This window comes from Colossoma macropomum, unplaced genomic scaffold (genome assembly GCF_904425465.1).
Source record: "Colossoma macropomum unplaced genomic scaffold, Colossoma_macropomum, whole genome shotgun sequence".
NCBI lineage: Eukaryota > Metazoa > Chordata > Actinopteri > Characiformes > Serrasalmidae > Colossoma > Colossoma macropomum.
This window is the reverse complement of record NW_023494784.1, coordinates 20,598,992-20,626,487: the sequence shown is the minus strand read 5'-3', so window position 1 is coordinate 20,626,487 and position 27,496 is coordinate 20,598,992. Positions and strand designations below refer to the sequence as shown.

Sequence of the window (27,496 nt, the reverse complement as noted above, 5' to 3'; positions counted from 1 at the left end):
ATGTGTTTTCATGCAAATCCAGCACTTAAGCCATGCCGTATTACTTCAGTCTCAGGTAAAAGAAATATGTCCTGTTTAAAATCAGGGCAATAGCTGGGAATGGGTCAAAAGTAGCAGGTAGGGTATAAATTTAGAGAGCTCTAGTGAAAAGAATTAGGTTTCACCTGTGCTGCTATGTACCACTTTATTTGTGAAAAATAATAGTACCAAAATGGGCTGCCATAGAAGATTGATTTCCTTTTCAATTACTTTTCAATGAATTGTTCTTCAAAGATCTCTTTGCAAATAAGATGTTAAAGTGTGAATAACTGCTTTAAAGTCTGAAGAACATAATACATAATATAAAGAGCCAATTCTAGAGCCATACATACAAGTTAAGAATAATTTAGGACCTTCTATTTTTTACAGTGTAAAAAATGTGCTGTAGCTTTCAGGGGGACATGAGCACATAGAGAGGAGAAAAAGAATCCAGGGTGAGTGTCCACAGAGATCTCTCGAACCCTGCTGTGGTTCTTACTGTGCATTTGTGAGGCTTCTCTCCGGTGTGTCTCCGCATGTGCACTACCAGCATGTACTGGGCCTTAAAAGGCTTCTGCTCTCGTGAGCACTCCTCCCAGCGACACACAAACTCCTTCTTCTCCCCATGGATGTGGTCATTATTGATGTGCTGTAAGGAGAGAAGAGTCCCGGTCACGCTGCAGTTTTGGTCACATGACTATAACATGAAAAGAGGTCCCATCTGTCAAAAGGACGTGCGACTTCCAATACATCACATTTACACAATGAAGTCAGATGACTTGCGTTACAGAGATTCTCTTTTGATAGCAGACATGGTTTTGAAGGGTATTCTGCGCTCCTGAGGGCATAGAAATCCCCCTTCTCTGATCACAAAACCTATCAGTATCTATTACCTGACATGATTCAACTGATCTAACACACAATAATGTTATAGTTCACGTCATTTGTATGCCTTGCACTATAGCACGGTAAGCTACTGTAGTGTATTCTCTTTGATTTTTTATTCTCAACTCAAGAGTTGAAGTAAACCAAACTTGAACTCTTACTGATTCTCTCCAATGGACTGTGTGATAAAAGTGAAGTACAAGATGATACAAGGATACTGATACCATTCTTCTCCCACAGTTGGGAGGTGATTTTCCTCTGTCTGGTTCTTTTTAAAGAGGAGAGAGCATGCGTGTGGCTAGGAATGCACTTCCAGTTTCAGCCTTATGCTCCTCATACTGAGCTAAAACCATAATTTAGAGCTATGGGGAACGATCACTTAGAACAAATAAAACCAAAGCCCATGCCATTATTTTGCTTTCTCAAGGTGTGTAATTTAGTTTGCATGGAAAAAGAACAGATTGAAGCCTTAGGGCCGAAAGGAGGAGGTGTAGGCCTTGTTTCTCTGGTCTCTAAACACAATATTTCCACAACTCCTTCTACCCCCCATCTCCTGTGCCAATAATTATACCCTTTCTACTTGCTTTCCCTTTCCTTAACCGTCCGATCCACTTTCTCAGAAATCTAATTATTGCAGGACAACGGCCCATGTCATTTCAAACAACTGCTCATCTGCAACCACTTGAGACGCAATGTGTTTGTACTTCTGGCAGTATAATTGCCCACATGAGTTGTTTAGAAACCCAATACCTCACACTGCTGATAGAATAAGTCTCTTTTTAGAGACGTGCACACATGTAGAGACTTATATTAGTTCAGGCTTCTTCAGTTTGGACAGCTTGGAATGGTAACAGGACCAGAGGAGACTTCTTTTGTCCTCTTCTGAGTTCCTTCTGAGCGGTGGGCAGGGCTCTGAGCACTCAGGCTTGGTCAGAAAGTCTGACTGGCTCTGGGTGAGTGTCATGGTGCGGAGAACAAGCTGTTAATCACCGAGGGCTGTTCTGAGGTGCTACGGTAGGGGAGAACCACACCAGAACTGCTGGTATGATGACGGATTTACTGCTGGGCCTCAGGCAAGGTCAAAGGCCGAGGGGACACGCAGAGACGGAGACCACGAGCATGTGTGAGTGTGTGTGTGTGTCTGTGTGAGATGAGAAGGCTCCAGCACAACTGGCTGCACCTCTGTGGAAATGGACGTGCTCATTAACCCCACACGTGTCAGCAACAGGAAGCGATCAGTTACAGCGCTGCCTGAATTGGTCTCTAACAAACTGGCCTTAATGAGGGAAGGCTTACTTTTCAGCTTCTGATCTATAACGTGTTATGTTCTTAATTATTTACTACTGTTTTTGTATAGCATTCTTTTTAATCTTGCTGCACACAAAAATACTGCAACTAAAATAGCTGATTTTAGAGCAATTTAACATTTAGAAGTTGCAGTTATTGCATACAAGTGCAATGGTACAATTCAAGCAGAGAAATTCTGTCAGCGTGGATTATTCATGTTTGTGTTTGTAAGTAGAATATAAGATATTTTATAATTTGGACATCTTATAATTTGGACATTGCTGTGCTGTGTCTTGTTTTGCAGAACGAAAAACCACCTATACATTTTTGCCACGTCCTATATGTACATGCTTAACAAAAACCCAGAAGTGCAGTCAATGCACAAGGCAAATGGAATGTAAATGTAACTCAATGTGTATTGAAATATGTACTGATGTAATTATATTTGAATAATGTTGCAAAAGGAACATAATAACTCGACATTTAAGGCGTGAATTCTCGCTTTGTGCACATGCAAGACTGTTGTTTCTCACAAGCCTATGTTGTTAGTACTACAGTGTGACTTACGTGCACTAACTGCTCTTGTGTGTCGTACTCTTTAGAGCAGCCCTCCCAGTGACAGTTGGTCTCGTACACGGCCTCTGGCTCCTGCTTGCACTCGTCCTTATCCACCTCCTCTCTCAGCTCCACATGATCCTGTGGAAAGGACCAAATCTGCAGTGAGTCTATGGGATAGTAGGAGTACTGCTGTGTAAAGCGTTTTATACCTACAGTACTGTGCAGTCAGAGACCATCATTTCATTTATTTCATTTTTTTAGTAAAAAAAATGGATATGAAGTACATATTATTCATTTTTCAGCAATAGGAAAAAAGCAGAAAACATATATAACAGAAAATCATACAGAAGCCTCAACAACTAAAAAAATATTTTTTGTTAGTATTTATCGAGGTCACCCATAGCCTTTGTATAGCTTCCATTCTGTTTGGGAGACTTGCATTCAGTTTTTTAAAGAAATCTGTAGGGATATTTTTCTCCAAAGTTCAGTCTTAGAAGTTGGTCGCATTTTCTGTATCTCATGATCCCAATTACAAATTCAGACTTATCAGTCCTTCAAAAAAAGATCTTAAAATCTTTTTCAGTCTTAGTTGGAGTTCTAGGTCAAATTTTATTGTTTTTTGTGCTTTGCCTTTTCTCAGAAATAGCTTCTTGATAGCTACACATCCTTTCAGACTCATAGCTTAGTGGAAGGATAGTCAGAAATATCTATGGATTTATTTAAAATCTGAAACAAGAATGTAACTTGATTTCTTCGACCTTTTAAAGATGAAAGCTTCCCTTACAGAAAAGTCACATATATCTGACATGTGGAGTGTGCAAAACCCATGTTTTTATAAGGGATCACAAAGGGATCGTGTGTTCAAATGTGAAAGAACTTGAACAAATGTGTTCATGTGATCACATATTTTTTCACATTTTCACACACATTTTTTCATGTGATAACATGTTTGACACACAAAATGTGCAAAAAACATTTGTGAAACGTGTTACTTTTTTGTAAGGGTTTAAGTATTGTTTATCTGATAGAAACAGTTTTGATGGTCCTGCATGGTTGTTAGGAGTCCCATTTTCTCCCGTTTTTTGGTGTACACATATAGGACTGCACACATTGCTGTTCATGGAATAATCTCTGATTATGAAAGACAATTCATTAAACATTGGCATATTTTTCTAGTGTATTTTGTGCAGGATTAGAGTTGGGAAACACTGTTGTAAACTATTAGCTGCTGTTCCAGTACCTGGTGTGTAACCTACAACCTTATCTCTAAAGTTAGACCAGAGGCAAGGGAGCTCAGTTTTTTTTAGACTGTGTAACTACACCATTGCAGGTGTTCATTAAGTGCTGTATGAATCTTTAGCCTGTTTCCAGAGCTGTTTAGCAACCCACTCTTCTGTTGGTGTCTGGGAACGTTCAGAATGCTTTTGAGCTCTTAATGATTCCTGCATTAAACTTAAATGGTCCAAACCTTCTCTAATGTGGTGAGCGAATGGAATGCTTTACGGCCACATCCAATATCCCTCTCTACAAACTCGTTCTGTTTGATAGCGATTCAAAAAAAGGAATGGGTTTGTTTAGCAGCTAGTGGCAGAAGCAGGCAGCCCAAAAGCCATGTGTGACCATAAGAAGCAGCAAACCACTTCCAAACAGTTGGACTGAGGGTGTGATTTCCCCCTCCATGCTGACTCCAGCATGTTTCTGTCTGCCCCGCTACACACACGTCCTCATCAATTCCCAACGGCCCCACGATCGCACTCAGCACCCGTCGCCATGCATCATACCGCCATGCTGTCACTGCCCAGGAGAGGAGCCACAAATTTATCAAAAGAAAACAACAGAAAAAGAGAGAAGAAGTGAGAGATATGGGAGCAGAGGTGAGCTGAAAGAGGAGCTGAGAGTTATGAGAAAAGAAGGAGGACTAGCAGAGAGAGACAGAGAAAGCCTCCTCAGACCATAGTAATGTTTAGCTGATTTGTCACTATGACACCACTGCCTGGCACAGTTTACAGCACAGGCCTGAGAGCGGAAATGGACGGCCTGTGGCTTGTCCCAGGTGGAAAGATTTTCTCTCTCTGAGTACTGTAGTATCAGATGAAGGTGTATGGAACCCTAGTCTCGCAGGGACAGATGTGATCTTGTAATGAGAATACACATCTGCAGACAACCTGTTAAACTTTTGGTGCTCGACTGTGCCCCCTCTAAAACCTGCCCAGAAATTCCTCTAATCCATTTGGCTCGAATGCAAATCTGATAGCTCTTCTTTTCTCAAACATAGCTGCCAATTCTTTCCACAACACATTTAGTCCGACTGTTAACTGACCAGCAGAGGCCAAGCACTGTGGCTGGTAACCCGTCATTAACATTTATCACCAGTCCTCTGATGTCTTCCAAAAGTTAACCTATAATCTGGTTTAAAAGAAGTCTTTTTCCTTGTAAAAGAAAATTGGATTTTTTTGGGTGGACCTTTTAGTCATGATAACTTATGTTACATCCATGAGCTATTATTGACAGGCCTGATGTCCAACGCACAATGTTGATGAGTGCATCATTGCCCGCCTACTTTGAGCTCCACCTTTACAAGGCATTGGATTGGTTTAGAAACCTTACATTCAGTTCATTCCCACCTACATCAAGACCAAAATTTCTGATGGTTGTTTGCAGACATTCTCATTATGAGATCATGTCTGACCCCACAAGATTACTGGGACCCTTGAAGGATGAGTGTCATGTGAGTTAGACCGAACACCTAACTTGTGTCAAAGGAAACAACTTTTGATATAAGATTGAAGGAATACTGTTTTTTCAAACATGGGCAATATCTCCCTGAACTAAACAGAAAAACTCATAACGCACTTAGAATAGAATATAATATAAAAGTCATTTTGAGTCCATGTTTTTTCTGTTTTATTTTTGCTATATACACATCAAAAATGTTGTCCATGTTAATCAACTGTATGCTACAAATGCAGAAGATAAAGATTTGGCTTTAAAACTAGAGCATTCCTTTAACTTTTAGCTCACTGTTCTTTTGTTATGCTGTCAGAGTTAAACAAAAGCAGGGGACTTGAACATACAACCTCATGGATTTCAGTACCTGTGAACATGGGGAGAGAGGACGTGTCCCATCCACTTCTGTCTTCACCTTTGACCTCTTCGTGATCATGGGATTAACCGTACTGCTAACAGCTGAGTCACCTCCAGCATTCTGACAAGGTGAAAGATGAGAGGGTGGCAGAGGAGTGGGAAAGAAAGAGAGAGAACCACAAAACAGAGAGTCATCCTTGTAGGCACCGCGGCTGCTGGCAGCAGTGCTGGGATTTCAGAGCTGCAGAGGCATCACGCTCCAGATCCCATCTTTCACAAAGTGACCCGCCGCAGAGACTAAACAGTTTAGACTGCCCTATTTGCATCCGTAAGATGGAAATATGAAAAGGGAGAAATTATTGCCCACAGAGCGCGGCTGCAGACTTTGATCCTTAGATGAATTCTTAACACAGCACACAGAGACACTCAGAGCACAAAGTTTGTCCATGGAGAAGCAAGAAAAAGAGGAGTTTGCACCTTCCAAATCCCACCCAACCACTAGAATACAGCGGAGGGCGATGTTTTCAATAACTCAATAACTCTGACATGGTTTTGTTGAAAAGCGAGGGAAATGTGTTTCTCATCACTGCTGAAGTGAGTGTGTGTGTGTTTTGTGGTTGTGAAATAGAAATGGAATGAAAATGGATCCAGTGGGTGTCTGGATATGATGAGAGTGGGTCAGAGAGTTGGAGGAAGTTTACATTCTGGGCGGCCATAATGTTTACATGGGAGTGATAGAGGAGGTGAAACAACACTTAGAATCTTGGACGATGAACGTAAGACATCGCAGAAGGAGGATGCATGGGTCTTCAGATACTGCAGCTTTATTTAAAAAAAACTATGTATGAATGAGCAATTCTAAAAGTAGTGCACGTCCAATACATATCATCTCTACCATAGGAAAACCTTCTATTACCTTTCATAACCTTTATTAAAACACTCCATTTGAAAATACTGGCTGCCCTTTACATTGTGTGGTTATGAATGAACCAATAGATATTTTGAAAAGCAAACTTTTGACTTCTTTTAAGGTTCCTAGATGTTAAGAATTTTTCCCTTTCTCCTGCAAAGTTGCATATTCAGGTTTTCTTATGACAGCGATATTACGCTCAAACCCCTGAATCTTGGCATGCTGCCATTATGGATCATGGTGCATTCAGAAGTTCTATTAGCACTTATGTCATGGCTGGCTCACCTGGTTGGCCTCGGTGCTGGGGTTGCTGCTGGTGCTGTGGGCTGCGGTGCCTCCCAGGGGTTGCTGGCGACTGGTGAAGGGGGGCGAGGGCTGCAGGAGGGGGGGTGTGTGGCCAAATGCACTCAGCCCTCTCTGCTGGGACAGTAGTTGCTGGTAAGCCACTGGTGTGATGGGGTGTGGGAAGGTGAAGGACGGACTGATGAGAAAATGAGAGTTTGGAATTAGGGAGTTCCAGGACACTGCTCCATTTACATAAGACTTACACTACTGTACAACAGTTTAGAGTCACTTGCAATATTAATCATTTTTGGTATTTTAGATAAAAACTTATACACTGTTGGGTTAAATATTATATACCACGTTTTCATTTCTTATCATTTTTGGTGGGTAATACAGCTGCCCTCGATGGAAGAGTTGTTGGGCAGCACTTCTAACACTACACTACACGATACAAAACAGCATCTGACAAATGGGTAAATGTACATATAAGCAGGTATTAAATGCTAAATAATAAATTGTAATTGTGTATTTAGTATAAGGTTCTGCCTTGAGGTTTGATCACCCCTGAAATACAAAAAACTCTGGATGTCAATTTTACTATAATTTAATTCTTGCATAACTTATACTATAAACCTTTCTTCGTCAATTTACACAGATCTGTTCATCATTTGGGATGCATTTATAATTTCTTTCTTTTTTCAGCTTACACAGATGGGTGGAAACCTTTAGGGAGGCTCCAAGAAAGCGTTGTTCTCTGATGAATTCACCCTACAGCTAAAGCATGGTGCTGGATGGAAACCATAGGTGAGGCAGTTTGAAGTTCCTACAAGAACTTGACTTTCAAGAGCTCCTCCAGAAGCACCATCTTCTAGGAAGGCTTTTTGGGGCACTTAAAATGTTGCACTTAAAATGTTTCAAAACGTTCTGTGAGTACCCTGTTGGGCATTTGAAGCAGATTTTGCCAGTGTCATGAAAGAATGAGAAACTTTTTTAGGTATAGTTCATTTACGCTAAGCAAAAGGTACTAAAAGTGACATTGGGCTTTCCTGTACCTGATGCCCCCGACGGAGAGGTGCCCGTAAGAGCTGCTGGCATTGGAGCTGGAGCGAGAGTTATTGATGTAGGCCACCAGAGAGTTGGGAGAAGTACGGATCATGGTCTGCAGGTCGATGCTGGCGTCCGACATGGGCGAGATGGAGAGCGCCCGCTTCCGGCTCAGCCGGGGCGTCAGTCTGGGGCTGGGGAAACGGGACACTGGGTGGGAAAGAAACGCACAGAAAACACACGTGAACTCTCGGTGACTGCGCTGTTCTTTTCTGCATGCCTCTACTCCCTCTCCTCCCCCCTGTGCTTTGAGTACGGGGCTATGCACAGGACAAGCAGGAGAAGGTTTGTTTCACCTCCTTTATCTTCACCATCGCTCCCACACTGCTGCACGTTCACAGCCCCCTATGAATAATTAATCAGCCCAATCGTTTACAGTAATTACGCTGATACCAATCTCACCAAGCCTGTGGCACTGCAGCATGCTAAATAGAGGCAATTTAACAACTTCCATTTCAGAACACAATTAAAGAGTAAAGGCACTGAGATTGGTTGCATGCTACCCCTTCTTAGTAGGCCATGCTTGTTCTAGAGAAGAAAACAGATCATAAAGCTGATTTGGCAAATTTTCCACTAGTGTTTCTGGAGGTATTATTAATAGCAACATTTTTTTTAGAGTATTTTCCTCTCCTTCCTCATCAGACCTCCACTTTTTTTCAGTTTCTAAAGAGAGAAAGACCTATTATTAGTTGCATCTGCTCCTCAATGCACTTATTAGGTCTTTCACAGAAACATAACTGATGATGCCAGGTTGACAAATCTTCTGTATTTTGCTTATGGTGCTGTTTGATTGTTAAACTGCAGTTTTTAGCTTATTAGGCCCCTGATTTGTGTGTGTGTGTTGGCCCAGCTGCTCAGTGCTCAACAGGTGCTGTGCATTAGCAAGGGAGTGAGGGGACACAGAGCAGGAGGCCATTACGCCCTTCAGGGGGCATCACCAAAGGTGCTGGCTGCAGGAAGCTCATAATGACTCCACACAAACACATGCATGTCACTCACACCCAAAAAACACATGCAGTGAAATTTCAAACAGAGGCCTTTCAAACTCCTGCCTCTGGTTGATTACTGCTTTTTAGATTCTCAGCCCTTTAATGTGTTTTACAACATGGACACCATTTCATTGTTGTTTTGTTTTTCCAAAAATCTTAACAAGGGCAGCATTCATAAGGCTACGTGACACCTACATAAGACTTTCATGTCAACTGACATAAACCTGTATAGATATTTATAATGGCTTATTCCAACAAACATCAGTTGCCATAACACTTGCTGAGGTGAAATGACTTGACAAAAGCAGCTTTTATGACAACTGATGTGTGTTGGAATAGGCCTTTATAAATGTTTATGTAGTTGTCATGAAAGACTCATTTAGATGTCATGTAACCTATGGACGCTGCCCTACAAGTGTTTCCGAAAACTGTAGAGAATTGTGAGCAGTATTTGTGAAAGAGTTGGCAAAGACAACAAACGAACCCCTGGAATGCTCCTCGGCGAAGCTTATAAATAAACGTGTCACGTATCATTAGCACTGTGTAAGAGCGCTGGTGTTGTGTGGAACAAAGTGGTGACGATTTGTGGGCATGAAATCTGTTTGCGGACCGCAAGAAAGCACTGCACTCATGCCAGCGGGAATTTACATGCGTAGAACTTCGTCTTCAAACAAACAGAAGGAAGAGCTCAATATGGTCCAAATTAAGGCATCTTTAAGCTCACGCTCACCCATCCCAGTTAACCTTCCACTTGCCACGCTCATATGCTTTGGAGTGTGACTGCACACTGCTTGCCTCCTCTAGCCTGGGGGCAGAGCCGTGTCTCGCCTGCCTGAGGTCACGGGGGCCCACACGCTCTGGGATGGGCTGTTTTTATAGGTGACGTGGCTCTAATTTAGGGGTGTGCAGGTCCCTGCGAGAGCGCTAAAGCAGATGTGCGGTGTCGTGCGGCTTTTGGGTGGCTGGCGCGAGCTGAGGGAGCCCCACGGCCCTGGTGGGAGTGGGGGTGGAGGGCCACTCTAATTGGGGAGCTGGCCTGATATATGGCTTTAAAATTACAGGCACTCTCGGCACATTTACAAAAGAGGAGGCAATTATTGTAGGCATCTGCCGCGCTGCTTTAATTGGGATGCCTTTTGTAGAGGTTCAGAATAATGTAATTGGTGGGTGTTAATCCTCAGATCACCCCTCCGCTTCCAGCCGTTACTCCGTGCGCCGATGGCCTCCTGGGGCTGAGCTGCCACTGGCACTGGCCAGGCAGGGCTTAATGGGCACCCATAGTCCTGCACCTTTTGTACATTACGACAGGCTTTTGGAGGTCTCCTTTGCAGGCTGTAGCAAAGAGCTGTAAGCTGTGCTGTCTTTCCCAAGTACAGAGGTGGGAGCAGGGAAGGCCTGTAGCCGCAGTGGTTAGTGCTAACGCTAGATTATGTATTTGGAGCTCGTAGCTCTGGCAACCATAGCTCAACTGGCCTCTATGACTTCCAGCACTTGACCCTGAACCGAGGTGAAATAGACTTTTCCGAAAGCAACAGAAGCATCCTGGCACGAGAGCGGATCTCAGTACTGCAATGCTGAGCTTGTTGCCAACAAGGCAAACGTAGCACTTACTGGAGTGGGCGAGGGTTTATTTTTTCTGGTAAATCTGACTAATGCCATGACTGCAAATTTTATTAGAGAGGCATTGCACCGGATGCCCTCCGGGCCTCAGTGTCCCACCACAGCCTATATGTGTTTGCATCTTTGCAAGTGTGTGCTCTGAGAAAAATGATGCTTTCAATTTACAGGATTTAAATGTGTTGCATGTGAACCAAAACAGTCTTTCAGTTTACTTCTTTGGCAAAAACGACAGTACTGTGTAAAAGTCAGAGACCACCATTCACTTTCTTAACTTCTAGTCAAATTGGTCATTAAGTACAAGTTATTCATATTTCTAAGGAAATCAGATGCAATCCCCTTGAATAAGGAAGGGAAAAGTCAAAGGAAAATAAGGGGAAAAAACTAATTATGGAAAATATAAACACAAAATGGGACCTGTTAGACCACCAAACTGTTCCTATCAGATAAACAGTACTTACAGCTTTTATCTTTGAGAGAGAGGAGGCAATCAAGCTCCACTTCACTCTGCTTCACTCCAAATCAAAATCCACAGGTGTTTCTGTCCATTCTTCCACTGTGAGACGACAACTCAACACTATGAGTCTGAAAGAATGTGCAGCTGTCAAGAGTCCAGACCTCAACATTACTAAAAGTGTGCAGAATTACTTGGAATGAAATGCAACCAACTTCTAAGAATGAACTTTGGAGGTGTGGCAAAATCTTGCTGCAGATTCCTTTGGAAGAATGAAAGCAGTCTCCAGGAAAGAATATAAGCTATAATAAACACACTAAACTGAAAAATTTTAAATTATATTTAGTTGTTTTTAAAGTGAAATACTTTTTTCCTCACACCTAAACTTGTACTTAACAGCCGTTTGAATTAAATAATGAAATATGGTCTCTGACTTCTGCACAGTGCTGTAGTTTGATGTAATTCATGTGGAACATCTAAGGCACTGATTTTTTCAGTGTGCCTGTGTATGTGTAAAGGTACCACATGGTGACAAGACCCCCTCTTTTACGGTCGAAAACTTCTGTCCTCCAACACCACGTTCTTGCTTTCAGCCGGACACCAGACATTTGCTTTGGCAGCTGCTATTGTTATGGGAGCTGGGACTGTTCCCTGGTGGCTCCACTGCACAAATGAGTTCACCATGAGCCCCACTTCTTTCCTTTCAATTTCTCAATCTCTTTACAGTGTTCTTCTGAAAGCATCTCAATTAGAGACACCGTTCAAGCCCGGCCTTGTTTGCGCTTAGCCAGAGCAGAGGGAGGACGGAGCGGCCGACAGAGTCAGCAAAGGAATCTGTTTAATGTATTATCCCAGTCTCTCCGGTATCAGTCAGTGTCTGGCTGTGATCCGTGGCCTTGCAGTTAGCGATATGGCCTGCTTTATTTATTTAAGCATCCTTCCATCCACAAAGCTTTAAGGCCAGCATTTCCAGCTTCAGCCATTCAAAGGCACAGAGTGAGGCCACTCGTAACGCTGCACGCGCAATAGATTCACTGTAGGTACACACAAAGGGCCTGAGGAACGTGGTTCTTGGGTGGAAATCCCTCTGTCTGGGAGGGGAAATGGGCCGATGTTGCTTTTAGCAGCGGTTGTGCTTTCACTCTGCGTGTCGTCCTGTCAAACGCAGGGCCGTAATTAACATGTTAAGTACACACTATTGGCACGGACATGCACTTGGCACTGCACTGGAGCGTTTAAGCAAAGGCGCACACTCATGGCTGACGCCGATTCCTTTCATTGTTTACCACCATTTGTTTTTTTCCTAGGCCTGTTGAGGCAAATACCCCTGCTGCTCGCATCATGGGCAAAGGTTGCAGTCAAATGAAAGAGCTAAATCTGTAGCTCTTAGAGGGAACTTGGTAACAAATTAGATATGTAGTCAGACGTAGTAGGAGAAAAAAGAAAGATTTTACCTTAATGACATTGTACTCAACCTATACATAACTTTGTATGGCGATACATTTAAAACCTCTTGACTTTGTGCACTTTAACTTGTTAAAATCTGGCCCCAGTGTAAATCAGACACATGCATTTCAATAATCAGCATAGTAAAGTATATCAGCAAGTGGAACTGGGGCTTAAACCATGCTAATGTATTTCCTATTGGTGGACAAAAAAACATCATGCTGCCTTTATTGTTGGATGCCCTGTTTCTGAGCTAGTATGTGTGTCAGATTGCTAAGGAAATGCTTATTTGTTTCATCAGAGCAACCATTAAAGGTGACCGAAGGGTGAAGTATCAATTTGTTTTCAGGCTCAAAATGGTACTTTGTGACAAGAAATCAATGAATTCTCAGCTTCGGTACATCATGCTCTTTAGATATTAAAACAAATGCAATAGCAGCATTAAGAAATCACTTACTAAAGGTGAAGAGTGGATAAAAAGGTGAAAAGAGCTGCTTAACCCTGAATTGAAAGGGTATTATACAGTTCATACAGCCTGTCTACTGTGTGAAAGAAGAAACAAGGCAATATCACTAAAGTAAAGTAAGTATCATTAAAGTTGTGATCGCAAAATGTTTAGAGAGTCTTCTTCTTAGCCAGAAAGCCTAAATGTAAGATGGCTTAGATTTTAGTCTCAAGGTATATGTTTCTTGACAAATGTGGTCTTAACTGCACACTACCTGCCAAAACATTTGCAGACACCTGCTTATCCAAAGTTTCTTCTGAAATCAAGGGTATTAATAGACAGTTTGAGGTCAGGTACTGATGATTAGTTCTGGCACTCCAATTCATCTCAAAGGTATGGAGCTCCATCATTCCAGAAAACATAGTTCCACTACTCTACGGCCCAGTATTGGAGGGCTTTATACCCCTCTACCCAATGCTTGGCATTAGGCATGGTGATTTTAGGCTCACGTGCAGCTGCTCCACACCATCCCGTTCTACTGTCACTGCTTTTCTATGGAGATTATATGAGCTGTGTGTGAGTGCACTTAAACACCTGTGTCAGCAATGGGTGCACCTTACAACAGCTAAATTCACTAATTAGAAGAGGTGTCTGAATGCTTTTGGACATATAGTGTACAGTAGGCCTGCCTTACTGATATAAAATACAGAAAAACACTGCTTTAACTGCAGTATGACATGGCTTAAAAAAACACTGATTTGAAAGGAAAATCTGAACCATTTTGCCTAGTTTACATTGAGGCCTACTTCTCCAGTCCAGTCAGTGTCTCAGTGCACCAGTTAATGTCAAATTTTAACCCACCATTGCATTGAAAATGGCAGGCATTCTGAGAAATTTACAGTGCTGTGCATGTTGGCTATAATGACCGTGCACAGAATTTTCCATGTGCACATTTCTCATTTTTACAACAACGATCACCATTTACAGGAAAACCCCAAACTAAATCCTCTCCTGCTGTCGGCTAATAGTCGAATGGGAATCGTCAGGGAACACAAGAGTAGTACTCTGAGTTCACTGAGGACCTGCTCTTGTGGTGGGTCTGCTGAATTTATTAGTACATAAATTGATTTTTAAATATGCATATGAATTTTATCGGCCCTCCGTTCCAAGACAAACGGCGGGCTGTGCAATGCATATTTATCAGCTCCTCGCTCTGCTGAACGGGCTCCTTTATGCGAGGGTCGGGCCGCCGAGCCATTAGTTGGCACTCTGTCTGAATGAGGGCCCTGTGTCTGTGGGCCAGCGCAGAGAGGCCTGGACCTGCGAGTGCCCAGAGAGAGACCACATCAATCCAGGCAGTGGAGAAGGCCAACGACACGGGCCGGGCTGGAGAAAGCCCTGTGCTGTATTGGTGTTTGTGGGTGTTTGAGCAAACAGTTTTCACTAGACAAACTATGGCGTGGTGGAGGCCTGGGTTAGCGGCCGCAGATGTAGGACGCTCTCATGACCATCTCATTATGGCCTGCGGATAACATACCGTTGCGTGTTTGATTAGCAAACAGAGGAGTAATTGGAAAACGCAACGTGAGAACGCCGGAGTGTGCATTTTCCTACAAGAGCGTGAGGATCCATGCAGGACAGGCACGGAACCAGTGAGACATAATGGAGAGAGAAGACTGATTCCTGTGGGTGGCTGTGCTGGATCAAAGCATGGCACATACGCAAGAGCCAGGGCCAGCAAAAGTGCTTGATTATTTACGATAATAAATTTTCTGAGGAGACACCTTAAAGCCGAGCTTTCACAGTTTTCCCCATAGTTCATCTCTTTGCACACTATTGGCCATTCATAAGGCAGCACTTCTTTGGAACCATTCAGGTAGAACCTTTGGTCTGGACTGGGTCCAGGACGGACCCGGCTCACCCAAAGACCCCATCTATAGACATGCTCGCCGCTACGGATTACACCATTATAAGTGAATGTAAGATTGTTCTGAGGTCAGTGCCTCTGGGCATCTTCTTAACAATGCAACACTATCTAGCAGTGTGCCAAGCAGCAGTCGGCATCTTAAAAGATCAGGCATCTTCACAGCTACAGAACATGACTAATTGGATCACATTACAAAGCGCCAGGAGAGTGCTACATACCTGCCATAACACTGCTTCAGAAACAAAGAGCAGAGATGAAAGCTCTGCCATAGCCTGCAGTACCCCCTCCGTAAAAATCTGTCTCTCTTTGAGGCTCTCCATTTAAGGCTATGGTGGATGCGTTGTAAGGATGTTACTTATAATAACAAAGCACACCTGTTGTACAGGCTGAATTAGAGGCCCCAGAAGGCACATCCCATAAATTGCTGACTAGGCTCGTGTTTATAGACAGTTTTCACTATGAGTCATGCTTTATATACATGTAACAAAACATCCTCCTCCATTTGAAGTGGGAACCTTGTGGCGCATCCTGTAGCTCAAACCATAACTCAAATTACTAGACTGCTCCATTTGTATTAAGTTTCCATCACAGCTCAGGGTGCGAGTCTGTTTTGGTATTAGCACTATCCCATCCCTAGCTCATTCATTAACCACTAGCATTCAGGTGCCCATCACCCATGTTATCTGCAGCCAGATGGGTGTTCTTGCTTTTGAATTCTTAACCCTGTTGGAAGCCAATACATTAGAGCAGGGCTACCCAAAGTGTGGCCCGCAGGCCAAAACAGGCCCCTGAGGATGTTTGATTTGGCCTGCCAGAAAGTTACCCTAACCACACCTCCTCACTCAGTGGGAGAACAAAAGTATTTCTATACTATATACAGTCCTATGCAAAAGTGTGGGCAAACCCTGGTCAAATTAAATGTTTTTGTTGATTTTCTGAGTGAAAAAAGAACATTACAGAGAACACACTTCTGCACATGTTAATGCACAGTTGCTGGTTATTTGCTGAATTTAACTGACAAAATATAAAATAATATAAATTAAAATATGCCGTTTGCAAAAATTTTGCCACTTTTGCCCAAGCATATAAGCTACATCGGAATTTAACAACAATTTACAGCTCATTTCTATTTGCTGCTTTGATTCTTATATCACTGTTGATATGCCACATAAACAGTTAAATGTGTGAAGTGGACCTGAATGTATTAATCATCAGGAGATTTACTCACTGTCCACTGGGCTCATGTAATCAGGCAGATGTGCTGCAGCAGCGGCTGCGGCTGCTGCCCCCGTCTGCATGAGAAACTCTCCATAGGGGCTGCGGTGGCTGGTCATCAGGTGGTAGTATTCGGCTGGGTTGGTCCCTGGTGGGGGAGGGGGGAGGCCAAAGAGACCCCGCTCCTTCAGGTGCTCGTGTGTCACTGTACAGAGCAAGGCAAGAGGACACTGGAGAGTTAGTGCACTTCCCGACCTAAGACATTCTGACAGCTAAAACAGAACAGGCTGCTCAGACAAAGAGTACATATAACCTGCTTAGACCTACAGCTACATGATATCATCACTGTTACAACCTCTATTTCTTTATGAGTTTCATTTGTATTTAAGACTATTTAAAATATCAACTCCACTTTATCTGACGTAAACATTTCATAATAAACGAACCAACAGAAATAGTCCAAAATCATAAGAAACTTAATTTACTTCAGAATGTTTTTTTTATAAGCCTTTCATAACTGACACAAACCTACAAAAATGTTTATAAAAGCTTTTTCCAATAAGTGTCAGTAGTCATAAAGGCTGCTTTTGTCCACGTTTGATGTCACTTCAACTCAACCAGTGTTGACAACTGATGCCTTTTAGAATAAACCTTCATAAATGTCTATATAGGTTTATGTCAGTTCTCATTAAAGGCTTTTTTTCTTTCTCCCACAAAGTTTCAGTGTTGGAAATACGAGGTTTTCTTACGACAACAGCCATACCTTCATCTTTGCACAAATATCCTCATAAATCTAGAGCCTTCCCCACCACATATGCATGAGGGGACCCTCTTAAGCACCTGCGTAACGTTGATGTAAAATGTGTTAACACCTGCACCTAGTAAACCGCAGTCTAAAGGTGTCAGGGGCAATCTGCATAAGAGATGAATTTGTTTTGCTTTCTGTCTGGCTCAGATGACCATTAGTGCCACCTCCTCCTACTTCCTCTCCTTCATCCAGCATGCTGGGGGGAGCAGGCTGTTCTTGTCCATGCCGGCCATTCAAGAAAAGGGAGCTCTGGCTCATTCCTCTTCCCCTTGCCTGCTGGGCCATTCATGCCACATCTGATCTATCAGGGACAATTAGGGTGCAGCATGGTAAAAAAGAACAGACGCGTGTTTGTGCTGGATTCATGGCAGAACAAGGCCGTTTATTTTCTCCACACTCGCCAGATCGTGGAGTGCTGTCTCTAGAGGGGTCTGGTGTCAGAGTGCTGAGGAGTTTGTCCCAGTCTGGCACGCAGAAGCTCCGGCAGTGCAGAGAGGAGTCTGAGCAGCAGGATTGACACTGGGGACTTCCCAACACAATGAAAACCGTTGCACCAACAAGCTGATTGATATTTGCTGACTTCTGCTGAACTGCATTTTTTAAAAATAAAGTTTCTGAAATGGTTCTTGGCATACACAGCTCTGTAAAAGAAACTTTAAAGGGCCTGCATCATGGAAAACTTTCAAAATGGACCATTCACTTCCCAGTCCATATGGCCCATATATGGAAACTAAGCTGCAAAAACAGCCCATTTTCAATTCATTGTTTTTGTGATGTCACAAAATTTACATTTACATTCACATTTACGTTTATCATCCTATTCAACCAACAGCAGTTTAGTTTCACCTGTTCATACAAGCTATGAAAAATGTTTAGCCTGGACTGCTCTTTGAATGAGGCACAATACAGGGCAGCCAATCAGAACAGAGATCATTTCAACAGCCTATCGGTCTTAAAGGTACAGTAACAAAAGCAGTCTGTTCAATTCAAAGGGATAAAGAGAGGTTTTAAAACTGTTTTTGGTGCATAAAACCACACAAATGTTATTAGTGGACCTCAGGGAAACAATGAAGTACAAGACCTTCAAGGTATTGGTCATTTAAGTAGTATAGAAATATACATTATGTGGGGTTTTTTTGAACTTTAAAAAGATTTTTCAGACTTGCATATCTCATTTTCAAAAGTAGTTCTTTTTTCATTAAAACATCCATTAAAAGGTTCTGAAAAGTAATTATTCTATGGCATCACTCCAAAGAGCCCTTTTTGGCACTGTTATTTTTAAGAGTGTACTCTGTGTGGAGGTTGACAGCTGTGCCTTTTTTTTGCCAAGTGCATAGAAATGTGTTAGATAACTGAAAAGAACACAAACTAAGCTTACGACAACATTCCAATTTCGACAAATTATATTATATTTAAAGGAGATCTTCCTGAGCCTTTGTGAATGAAGGTGAGAGGGACTGAGGCTTTTTATTTGTGCTCACTGAAGCTTAATTCCCTCCATTTTCTTTGACTTCTCACCATGTAATCAGTGACGCGATCTTTTCCGCATTGCTTATTTAACTGTAAAAGTGCAGAGACCATTATTGTCAACAGACTGTAGAAGGTGATTTATCTTTGATTTGGCCTGCTCGTCCCAACCTGTTATTCTAAGATGGTTGGTGAGAACAGAGCTGTCAGCATAGGAGTTAAATTTGGGGAAATTCTCATTTGGCTCTGTTTTCTTTATCCATTTCCATGGCTTCCTACTCTTTCCCACATGCTATATAAGAGCGGATCTCCAGAATGTTTTAAGTTTCAAAGCGTATTTGACATAGGATTAATGACCACAACAGCAGAGATAAGCCCTTATGTAAACCTACACAAGGCAGAGTGCTGCAACAGTCTTTGTAGTGTCTTTGAGTTTGTGAAGGAGTGGAACCATTAGCTCTTCTTCCTTCTTAACCACAGCCTGCTGCTTTCATTTCATCCTCTTAATGCACGGCCATGTACTGTAAACTCAAACACCATTAACACTGCCGCTTTAGGGCCAATGCATCACAACCTCAGTGTGACAGAGGCAGGCACAAAGTTATAGTGCTAGCCATTTTTAAACCATCTGCATTCCGTTAAAGAGATGATAGGCAGACCTAGGTGCTCTTTGTATGAATAAAGTTCTCAAGGCCTAAAAGAGTCTAGAGTTAATACTGTTGATTTTATATACATCTGGTTTACATTACTTAATTACTTAGATGTAATAACATGTATTTACTTACATAATTACACCAGACTTTCAGTATCAATAAGTGAATCCACTTCTGACAAATGTCAAACACATGGCAAAATGTAAGGGAGCTTTTTTTTCAGCAAAACAACCACAATAATGATCTTCATCAAGTTCGCATGATAGATTTATCTCTTCCACTTACAAACACAATGAAAGTTTTGAATCTGCACTTAGGATGGAATTTCTCCGCTAGTGTTAATGAGGAATCATTCAACATAATATAAGAAGGCCTCTTAAGCCATATTCAACTTGGTGGACTCTTAACTGTTGAATCAAAGGACTGAATGTGTGCCCCTCTACACGCAGGTGTTCGTAGAAGACTCACCATCAGCTGGGCTGAGGCCTCGTGCGGCCGAGAGGACGGACAGTGTTGGGCTGCTGTGGACTGAGCGCAAGTAGTGCTCCATGTGGGGGTTAACGTAGGCATGCGGCGGGCTGAACGGGGACTCGCCTGTGGCTGCAGCGTGAGGGGACAGCCGGATCAGAGACATATCAGAGATGACCGGACTTCCAGCTAATCCAGCAGGGCTAGAGAGAGAGAGAGAGAGAGAGAGAGAGAGAGAGAGAGAGAGAGAGAGAGAGAGAGAGACAAAGAGAGGAGAGATAGATATTAGCTTCTTGCCCTCATGATGCATTATCAGTCTATATCAGAGAAAGAATCTTTTTTAATTCCCCAAGTTCAAGATGTATCTACTGTAACAATTTACTTGAACCCTGCGTAACTAGATAAGACTGACATAATCATACTATAAACATGTCATGAGAGGTATCATATGCTGTCATACAGATTTTGTTCAGTAATATAACAGTGTCATGTTACCATTACTGGTAACATGAGATAAAAGATATGTTCTTTTTAACTGTGCACTACCTAAATTCAGTGTAACTCAAAAAGCATATGAACAAAATGTACAGGAGCAGTAAATGTATACAGTACCATGCAAAAGTCTTAGCACATTATTTAAAACAATTTATCTTAACAAAAATGACTCTAAAAATAAATGTGTGTAAAAAACACCTTGTATAATTAGAAAAGATGCAAAAAAAATAAATACAGGAAAAAGTAACAAGACAGTCTACACTGATATCTGAAGAGCTAGTTTGAAGAACAAAGTTTGGTTCCAGATTTCTCCTGGACGCCACCAGTCACTGCATAGGTTTGTTAAATTCCATCACCAGCACACTTAATTTACCATAATGAAGCACTGATCAGCCAAACCAGGTATTGGATGATAACTACAGGTAATACTGGGCTGCCACAAGAAGAAGTTTGGAAATATTATTATATTTGAATCAACAGCCAGACACCTTAGCTTCCTCCCAATCAACGCCTATTATACAGCTTAAGTACAATGACAAAAGACTTTTCATCAGCTAAGTCCATATGCAATGAGATCTAAGCACTTCTCTAAGATGAATCAGACTTGGCTGTGAAACTGGCCATGTTTTTTTTCCTACACCCACGCTACCTATTATATTCTACAGCTACCTCCGTTCTTCATGCCTTGGGCAGCGAGCAAGTTGAGACTAAGCGTGTAATACATAAGCGTGTAAGCTATGATGTCTGGGTGGGATAGCTCCGGAGGTGAGACGAGACTATTTAATAACGTCCAGCCTTTCTCATCCTTTGACTGAACCAACTTGTAGAACACGATGCCAGAATAGAAGTTCAGAGATAGCCCACAGGTCGAGGTGGGAATATAAATGTGTCATCTCTTGGCAGGTAGCTGGGCCTTCATGGAAGCTCAGCCAGGATGTAGACTGCAACTGTAACACCTCCTGAAGGTAGATCACTGCCTCTGTCTGATCTCTTCCTGAAAAGGCCTTTTGAAGAGATGTATGTATGGATCTGACACTGACTCTGCTTATCTATATGAGTTACACTTTCATGATAGTGTGTTTGTAGGTGGGAGGACACCTGGAAAAAAGTCAAATACACTCCCTGCAGATCAAGGTTAATCAGCATGCCCCTGTAATGCAGGTATACTAATACTAGTGTATATAATACAGACTGTAGTCCATCTGTTTCTCTGCATAATTTGTTATCCTACTTTAACCCTGTTCTTCAATGGTCAGGACCTCCACAGGACCACCACAGAGCAGGTATTCTTTCTCATTCTCAGCACTGCAGTGACACTGACATGGTGGTGGTGTGTTAAGTGTGTGTTATGCTGGTACGAGTAGATCAGATACAACAGTGCTGCCTGAGTTTTTAAACACCTCAGTGTCACTGCTGGACTGAGGATAGCCCACCAACCAAAAATATCCAGCTGGCAGTGTCCTGTGACCACTGATGAAGGACTAGAGGATGACCAATAAAATCTTTGCAGCCACATATGAGCTACAGTCTCTGACTTTACATCTACAAGGTGGGCCAACAAGGTAAGAGGGTCTAATGGAATGGACACAATGTTTAAAAACTCCAGCAGCACTGCTGTGTATGGTCCACTCACATGCCACCACCATAGTGTCACCCAAGTAATACCTACTCTATGCTGGTCCTGACCATTAAAGAACAGGATAAAAGTGGCTAATAAAGTATGAAGAGCAACACATGGACTATAGTCTGTAATTGTAGAACTACAAACTTCACCTATATGGTATATGGAGCTGATAAAATGGACAATGAGCGTATATCCAAGGAAAGTGTACCTAATAAAGTGCTCAGTGAATGTATATACAGTTAGTTGGGACATGCAACCACTGTTGCAAGTGTTCCCAAAGTAAAAATAATGTTATTGAATTAATGAAAGAAATAAATACATTTTGATGAAGCGTATGCTCAAAGAGGAGGGTCAGATTTGAGCAAATAAGATAAATGCAATTAATTGCAACACAAGTAACTACACAAAAGAATGTGATTAATCACAAATAATTATTTTAATAGTTTGACAGCTCTAAACAATACTTACTTACAGGAATGGACTTGATTTGCTACACAATACTTCCTATCTAGAATGAGCTCAAATCAATCTGCTGAAATGTTGATAATACAAATATACAGAGTTTCTCCTTACTCCAAATCAGCAAGACATATTTGGTGTTTGAAGTTTGCTTCTTTAGTTTTGCACTAGAGCTACAAAATCAATGTAACTACCAAGTAATGGAAGCTTACAGCCACCAGAGAGCAGTGAGAAAGATGCATTCCTAAATCATCCCACTCTTGCTTCATACTATGTTGAGTTATTAAGTCATCTCAAACAGACTTACTCATGTGATTTCTGACACTGTATCACATACTGTTATCTAGAAAAATGGACAGGTGTGCAAGTAAAATAACCAGCAGGGCATTTATGAGTAGAAACCTTCGAATAGCAGCAATATAACCACTATCACATAAAATAGGTGTTTACTGTAGTCTCTTGTAGTAAACTCAGCACCAGTTACAAGGAGGTCATGGCAGTGTTTCTGCAGGTGCTGAATGTGGCTCTAATAGAGAAGAGATATCAGAGAGCATTAAACAAAGCTAGCCAGGCTCTGTGCTCACACTTCATTTGTTTCCCATCACTTTCCACACAGAAAGGAAATGATCACACTGATGAATCAGAGACTGAGCTCTTTAAGGGTACGCTAAGCGTTCAGCCTGGGAGCTGGGGGATGGGTGCGCTGCTGTTCTGATGATGAAGACATGACAGCTTTTAGGCCATAAATGTAGTCACTCGTTCCTTGTTCTGAAGAAAATGAGAGGACTTGAAAGTATCTTTTATTCATTTTGAGGGAAATACTTTCACATAAGGCTAAGTAACTTACTGAGATGCCTCAGGCCTCTAGTCTAGTCTGGAAAAAAAGGAGGATTATAGTTTTACTCAAAGGATCTTCATCTGTTCAAATATATTTGGCTGTGTTTAGTTCAACCAGTTCAAATATTTCACTCCATAACTCTCCTCTGATATAGGTTTATGTTGATTCAGGAGCTAATCTTGGATTTCTTAAGCATTTCTAAGGTCTTATAGAGGCCCTACAGCTTGACTATCTGAAAGGTGCGTCTCAGATGCATTATGCTTGGCACAAGCTGGCTTCATCTCAGTCCCTCACTTATACCTCCTCTGTGTGGAGGCCAACCTGCACGCAGCCTGAGCCCAGCTCAGTTTCCAGTAAACGCCTGCAGACTACCAGGCTTGTGTAGTGGCCAACTTTCTGCCATCAGCCCCCTTGAAAGGATAGCCATAAAGACGGCTCTGTTCTGGGGGAGCTGAGAGAAAACAGACGCCCCATACACAAAACAGCCAGCCCTCCCCTCCATTCAGCGGCTGGGGGAGGGGAGGGGGGAGGGTGTTCTCAACATTAACGTTCAGCTCCAATAACGCTGTGATTTTACAAACTGGCACTACAGAGCACACTGCTAGCAGTTGGGCGTTTGCCCCCTTTTGGTCACAGCCTTAATCACTGAACCACAGTCTGACGGGCCGCCTCTCCAGAGAAACAGTAGTGGTGCAGGTGGTGAGATTGGCATGACCTTGCTAAAAATGTTTAGTGAGGTGTGGACTGGTATCTGTGTGCTTTCAGTTTGTTTAGCCAATTTAATGTGAAATTCTTATGTTTCAAAAACAAACTGCCTGTTTTTGAAATATGTATCTTTTCATATTCACACAAGAGCCCTGCCTGCAAAATCCTGTATAATCAGTACTTGGTGATGGATGATTAATGTTCAATGCCTTGAATATTTTTCACATGACCTTGAATGACACAATCTGCATAGTTAGCCCAGTACATTTCCTTTATTTTAATGGCTTAAGTATTCAACCTTATTTCAACATTGATTAAAATTTGTCATGTATGATGACAAAACAAATCATTTTTTTATGCAATAATAGAGAGACAAATGCACTTGTGAACTCTATTTGTTCCGCTTCAACTGCTAGACAGTCAAAAATGACACTGTAACCTGTTAACACACAAATAAATCAGAAAAACTACCAAGTGCTGGTTTGAGTCCTGGATAAAAGGCCATAATTTACAGCTTTCCCCACTGGGGACAAGAAATAGGAGGCCTTTCTGACAGGCAAAATTACTAAAATCATGTTGCTCCACCCTCTTTCTGACAAGATGTTACTTGACTAGCTTAAAGAGACCTTAGTCACGGACAGACAGTGCCACGGAGTACTCTGAGAGCTGGCGCTTAAAGATCCTAGGAGGCTTTCATCATAACGCCATGGGTGGTTCCTGTCCATGTAACCCAACTGAATGGCAGTTTTGTTTTACAATCACATAATCTGTACTTTGGGAAGACTTCTTCTGCACTGACACCATCGCTTTGAGCATCACTGAATTATGGTAGGCAATTGTTCTGGCAGACGTATACTATATTTACTGGCTTAAGGCCTTAGCAATTTCCCGTTCTTGTGTATCTATACTGAACAAAGCCATAGCTGTTAAAGCTTATACAATAAATATTGTGTAAACCCGAAAATAGTCATTCATGCAAAACTTTGACTTCGGTTTGACTGGCCTGGATCTACTGATTGGCAGGCCTGTAAATCTTTTAATGGTTAGAAAATCCTTGCCCCCAAACTTTGTTCTGCATAGGTATGTTGTCTGGTTGAACTGCTTTCTGGCATTTTCCCTCCTAGCTGAGGAGATGAATTACACCCTGACACACACGTCAGTGCTTCTGGTCAGGTGCTTTGAGTTAGATAAATCGCACTGGAGTCGGTCAATTCCCACTGTAGCTTTCTAGATGCTCTACCACAGTTGACGCTTGCTTTCAACTTCAGCACAGTGTTCCCTTTACTGTATATTCTATTTCATGCCAAACCAAACCAACAACACGGGTGACCTGGAAACCAGCAGAATTACTGCCAAAGTTAAGGCATTAGTTACTCTTTTGACTGTGAGTGCAGTATATAGTTATACTTCTGTGGTTTGCTGTGGACACAGACCAGGGTCAGTGGAGAAATAACAGCCTCGGCTGTGGTTTATTTACAAGGGAGCATGATGGATGCCTTTTTCTCTCCATGCACATCTTCAGTCATGCTTTCCCTATGCCCCATTAGCACTCAAAGAAGCATATCCTCTAAACCAACCGGCAACACAAACAAATCAATAAACAAATGTATCAATAATAACAGGCAAGTTTATTAACAACAAAATAGCACTTGAGTGTAAAAGTGGTAGAAACAACATTACCATAAACGCAATGTATAGTATAACATGCCGAGGCTCTTCTGTTAGAGTACAAAGCTGCTGTGGCCTGTAACTCCACCACAGAAAACCTTGGGCAAACCTCCATACTACAATGTTAAACTGCTTTCCCAAAAAAAGACAGTTGCTGAGTGGGAGGGAAGGAGGATATGTTTTTCTCATTCACTGTTGTTGTTGAGGTTCTGGGAACGGAAAGCTACATTTTGGATACTAAGTACCACGTTTACATATTGGCATGCATAACTCTCAATTTGTTAGGCCTGCACTAACACAGTGCTCCCTCCCTTTGCAAGGTCTGTGGTGGTACACAAGCGCTATCTGTCAACTTCTTCCCTTCAGAGGATGGTCACATGCTTTGGAATGCTTTAAATGAACTTTACAGTAGAGACAGTTTTGAACAGCCCTTCGCTACAATGCTCACTCACCATTATTGGTGACAATGTTGTTGTTAGAGGAATATTACAGTCTAATCTCGATCTGCTACATCTGTAACCTACCAGCAGTTACCACTAGTGTTGGAGTGTTAGGGGTAACATGGCACAAAGTAATACATTACAGTAACATGATTACTTTTTCCTGTAACAAAGTAGATTACAGTATGAAGTCCTGTAATCACGTTACAGTTACTGACTTAATAGGAACTTCATTACCTGCAGTACAAATATGTCTCTAAGAGAATTATATTAGCTGTGATCAATGCATTTAAAACATAAGTTTCCTCTATATAGATTTTAGTTGACTGTGCGTAATTTGTGAGTGTGTGCTACACAGCTGTGACAGCTGATTGCGCCACCTTGATTATGAATATGACCAGTGCAGCACAAGCACGAGAACCGCTATAAACTCAGAAAACAATGTGTTAAAGACTCGTATGCAGAAGAAGAGAGAGTCCCAACCTCAGCTAAAGAGACCAGACTCAATTTTCATGTAGAAACTGCTCATCATTTTTAGAATGTTCATAATTTTAACACTGGCTGTGTTTTGTTCCAAAGGAAGGAATATTGATCAATTTAAAAAATTCTTTAAAATGATGTTTACTGTGATTGGCCAGGACTTTATAAGTAAAGTAATTCCTTTACAGTTTGTGAAAAGTAATAGGTAGTAATTTGTAATAGGTAGCTTTTTGAGTAGCTACCCTACACTGATTACCACAGAAAATATTTTTTAAATTACCACAGAAAATAACTAAAGCAACTGCCCAAAGGCTTCTATTATAAGTATGTTTATTCTAGGTGTGTCATGTAAAAGCACAAGGAAAGGCGTTAAAAATTTTGTCAGTGGTAATTGACTGTACATTTTAAATTCAGAAGAAAGAGGTTTGACTGAAAACACTGAAGTATTCCTCTAATAGGGTTACACCTTTAGCTTGTGCAAACGAGTGTCCAAACAAGCAAGGATGAATTGCAGTGTGGTAAAAAGAGGTATTACATTACCAGGAGGTACTACATTACAGGACCTCTAATGAGGAGTCCTACAGATGTTGGCGAGCTGTCAGGCTTTAGTCACAGTGCGAGAATATTATAGCATAGCTCATTCCTCATCCAGGGCCAAACCCCTCTGCAGCCTCTTTGGGTGACGGATTTGACAAAATGACCAGTCTCTCATTATGTTACATGCAAACAATGATGGACAAGAAGTATACATGGTAGTCATGCTCAGCAATCAAGGCCAAGACCCCTGACACTCCAGTTCATGAGGATAACAAAGCACTGGGCCCACCGACCGATGACACTGCGCTTAATTTGCTGGGCAACATATGTCGTAATTAGGTGAATTTGGCACAAGCAGAAAAAAAGACAGCTACATCAAGGTCTTGATGAATTAGGGGGCCTCTGTCAAGACCGAGTCACATTAATCAAGGCAGCCAGAGTAGGACTCTACTCCTCTCTTAGCTCTCCTACGCTCTGTGATGAATAGCCCTTCTGCTGCTAGGCACACGCTACATATCACAGTCAAATCTCTGGATGTAAATGTGTATGCCCAATTCTATTGATTGCCGCTACACCTTTCTCAGTGAAGCAAAAAGATAAAGTAGGGTACAGCAGGTGAAATACAACAGC

At 41.9% G+C, this 27,496-nt stretch overlaps 1 protein-coding gene across 2 annotated transcripts in view; it reads right to left on the bottom strand.

Moving 5' to 3' along the window:
- gli2a (GLI family zinc finger 2a) overlaps nucleotides 1–27,496 on the bottom strand; it is a 79,635-nt gene that overhangs the window by 7,996 nt on the left and 44,143 nt on the right. For both annotated transcript variants that reach the window (XM_036591195.1, XM_036591264.1), the window contains exons 4-10: nucleotides 19,621–19,823; nucleotides 16,238–16,429; nucleotides 8,080–8,281; nucleotides 7,028–7,223; nucleotides 5,843–5,953; nucleotides 2,758–2,886; nucleotides 518–667 (exon numbers count right to left, since the gene is read on the bottom strand). In XM_036591195.1, coding sequence (XP_036447088.1) covers nucleotides 518–667; nucleotides 2,758–2,886; nucleotides 5,843–5,953; nucleotides 7,028–7,223; nucleotides 8,080–8,281; nucleotides 16,238–16,429; nucleotides 19,621–19,823 — 1,183 coding nt within the window. The remainder of the gene's footprint in view (nucleotides 1–517; nucleotides 668–2,757; nucleotides 2,887–5,842; nucleotides 5,954–7,027; nucleotides 7,224–8,079; nucleotides 8,282–16,237; nucleotides 16,430–19,620; nucleotides 19,824–27,496) is intronic.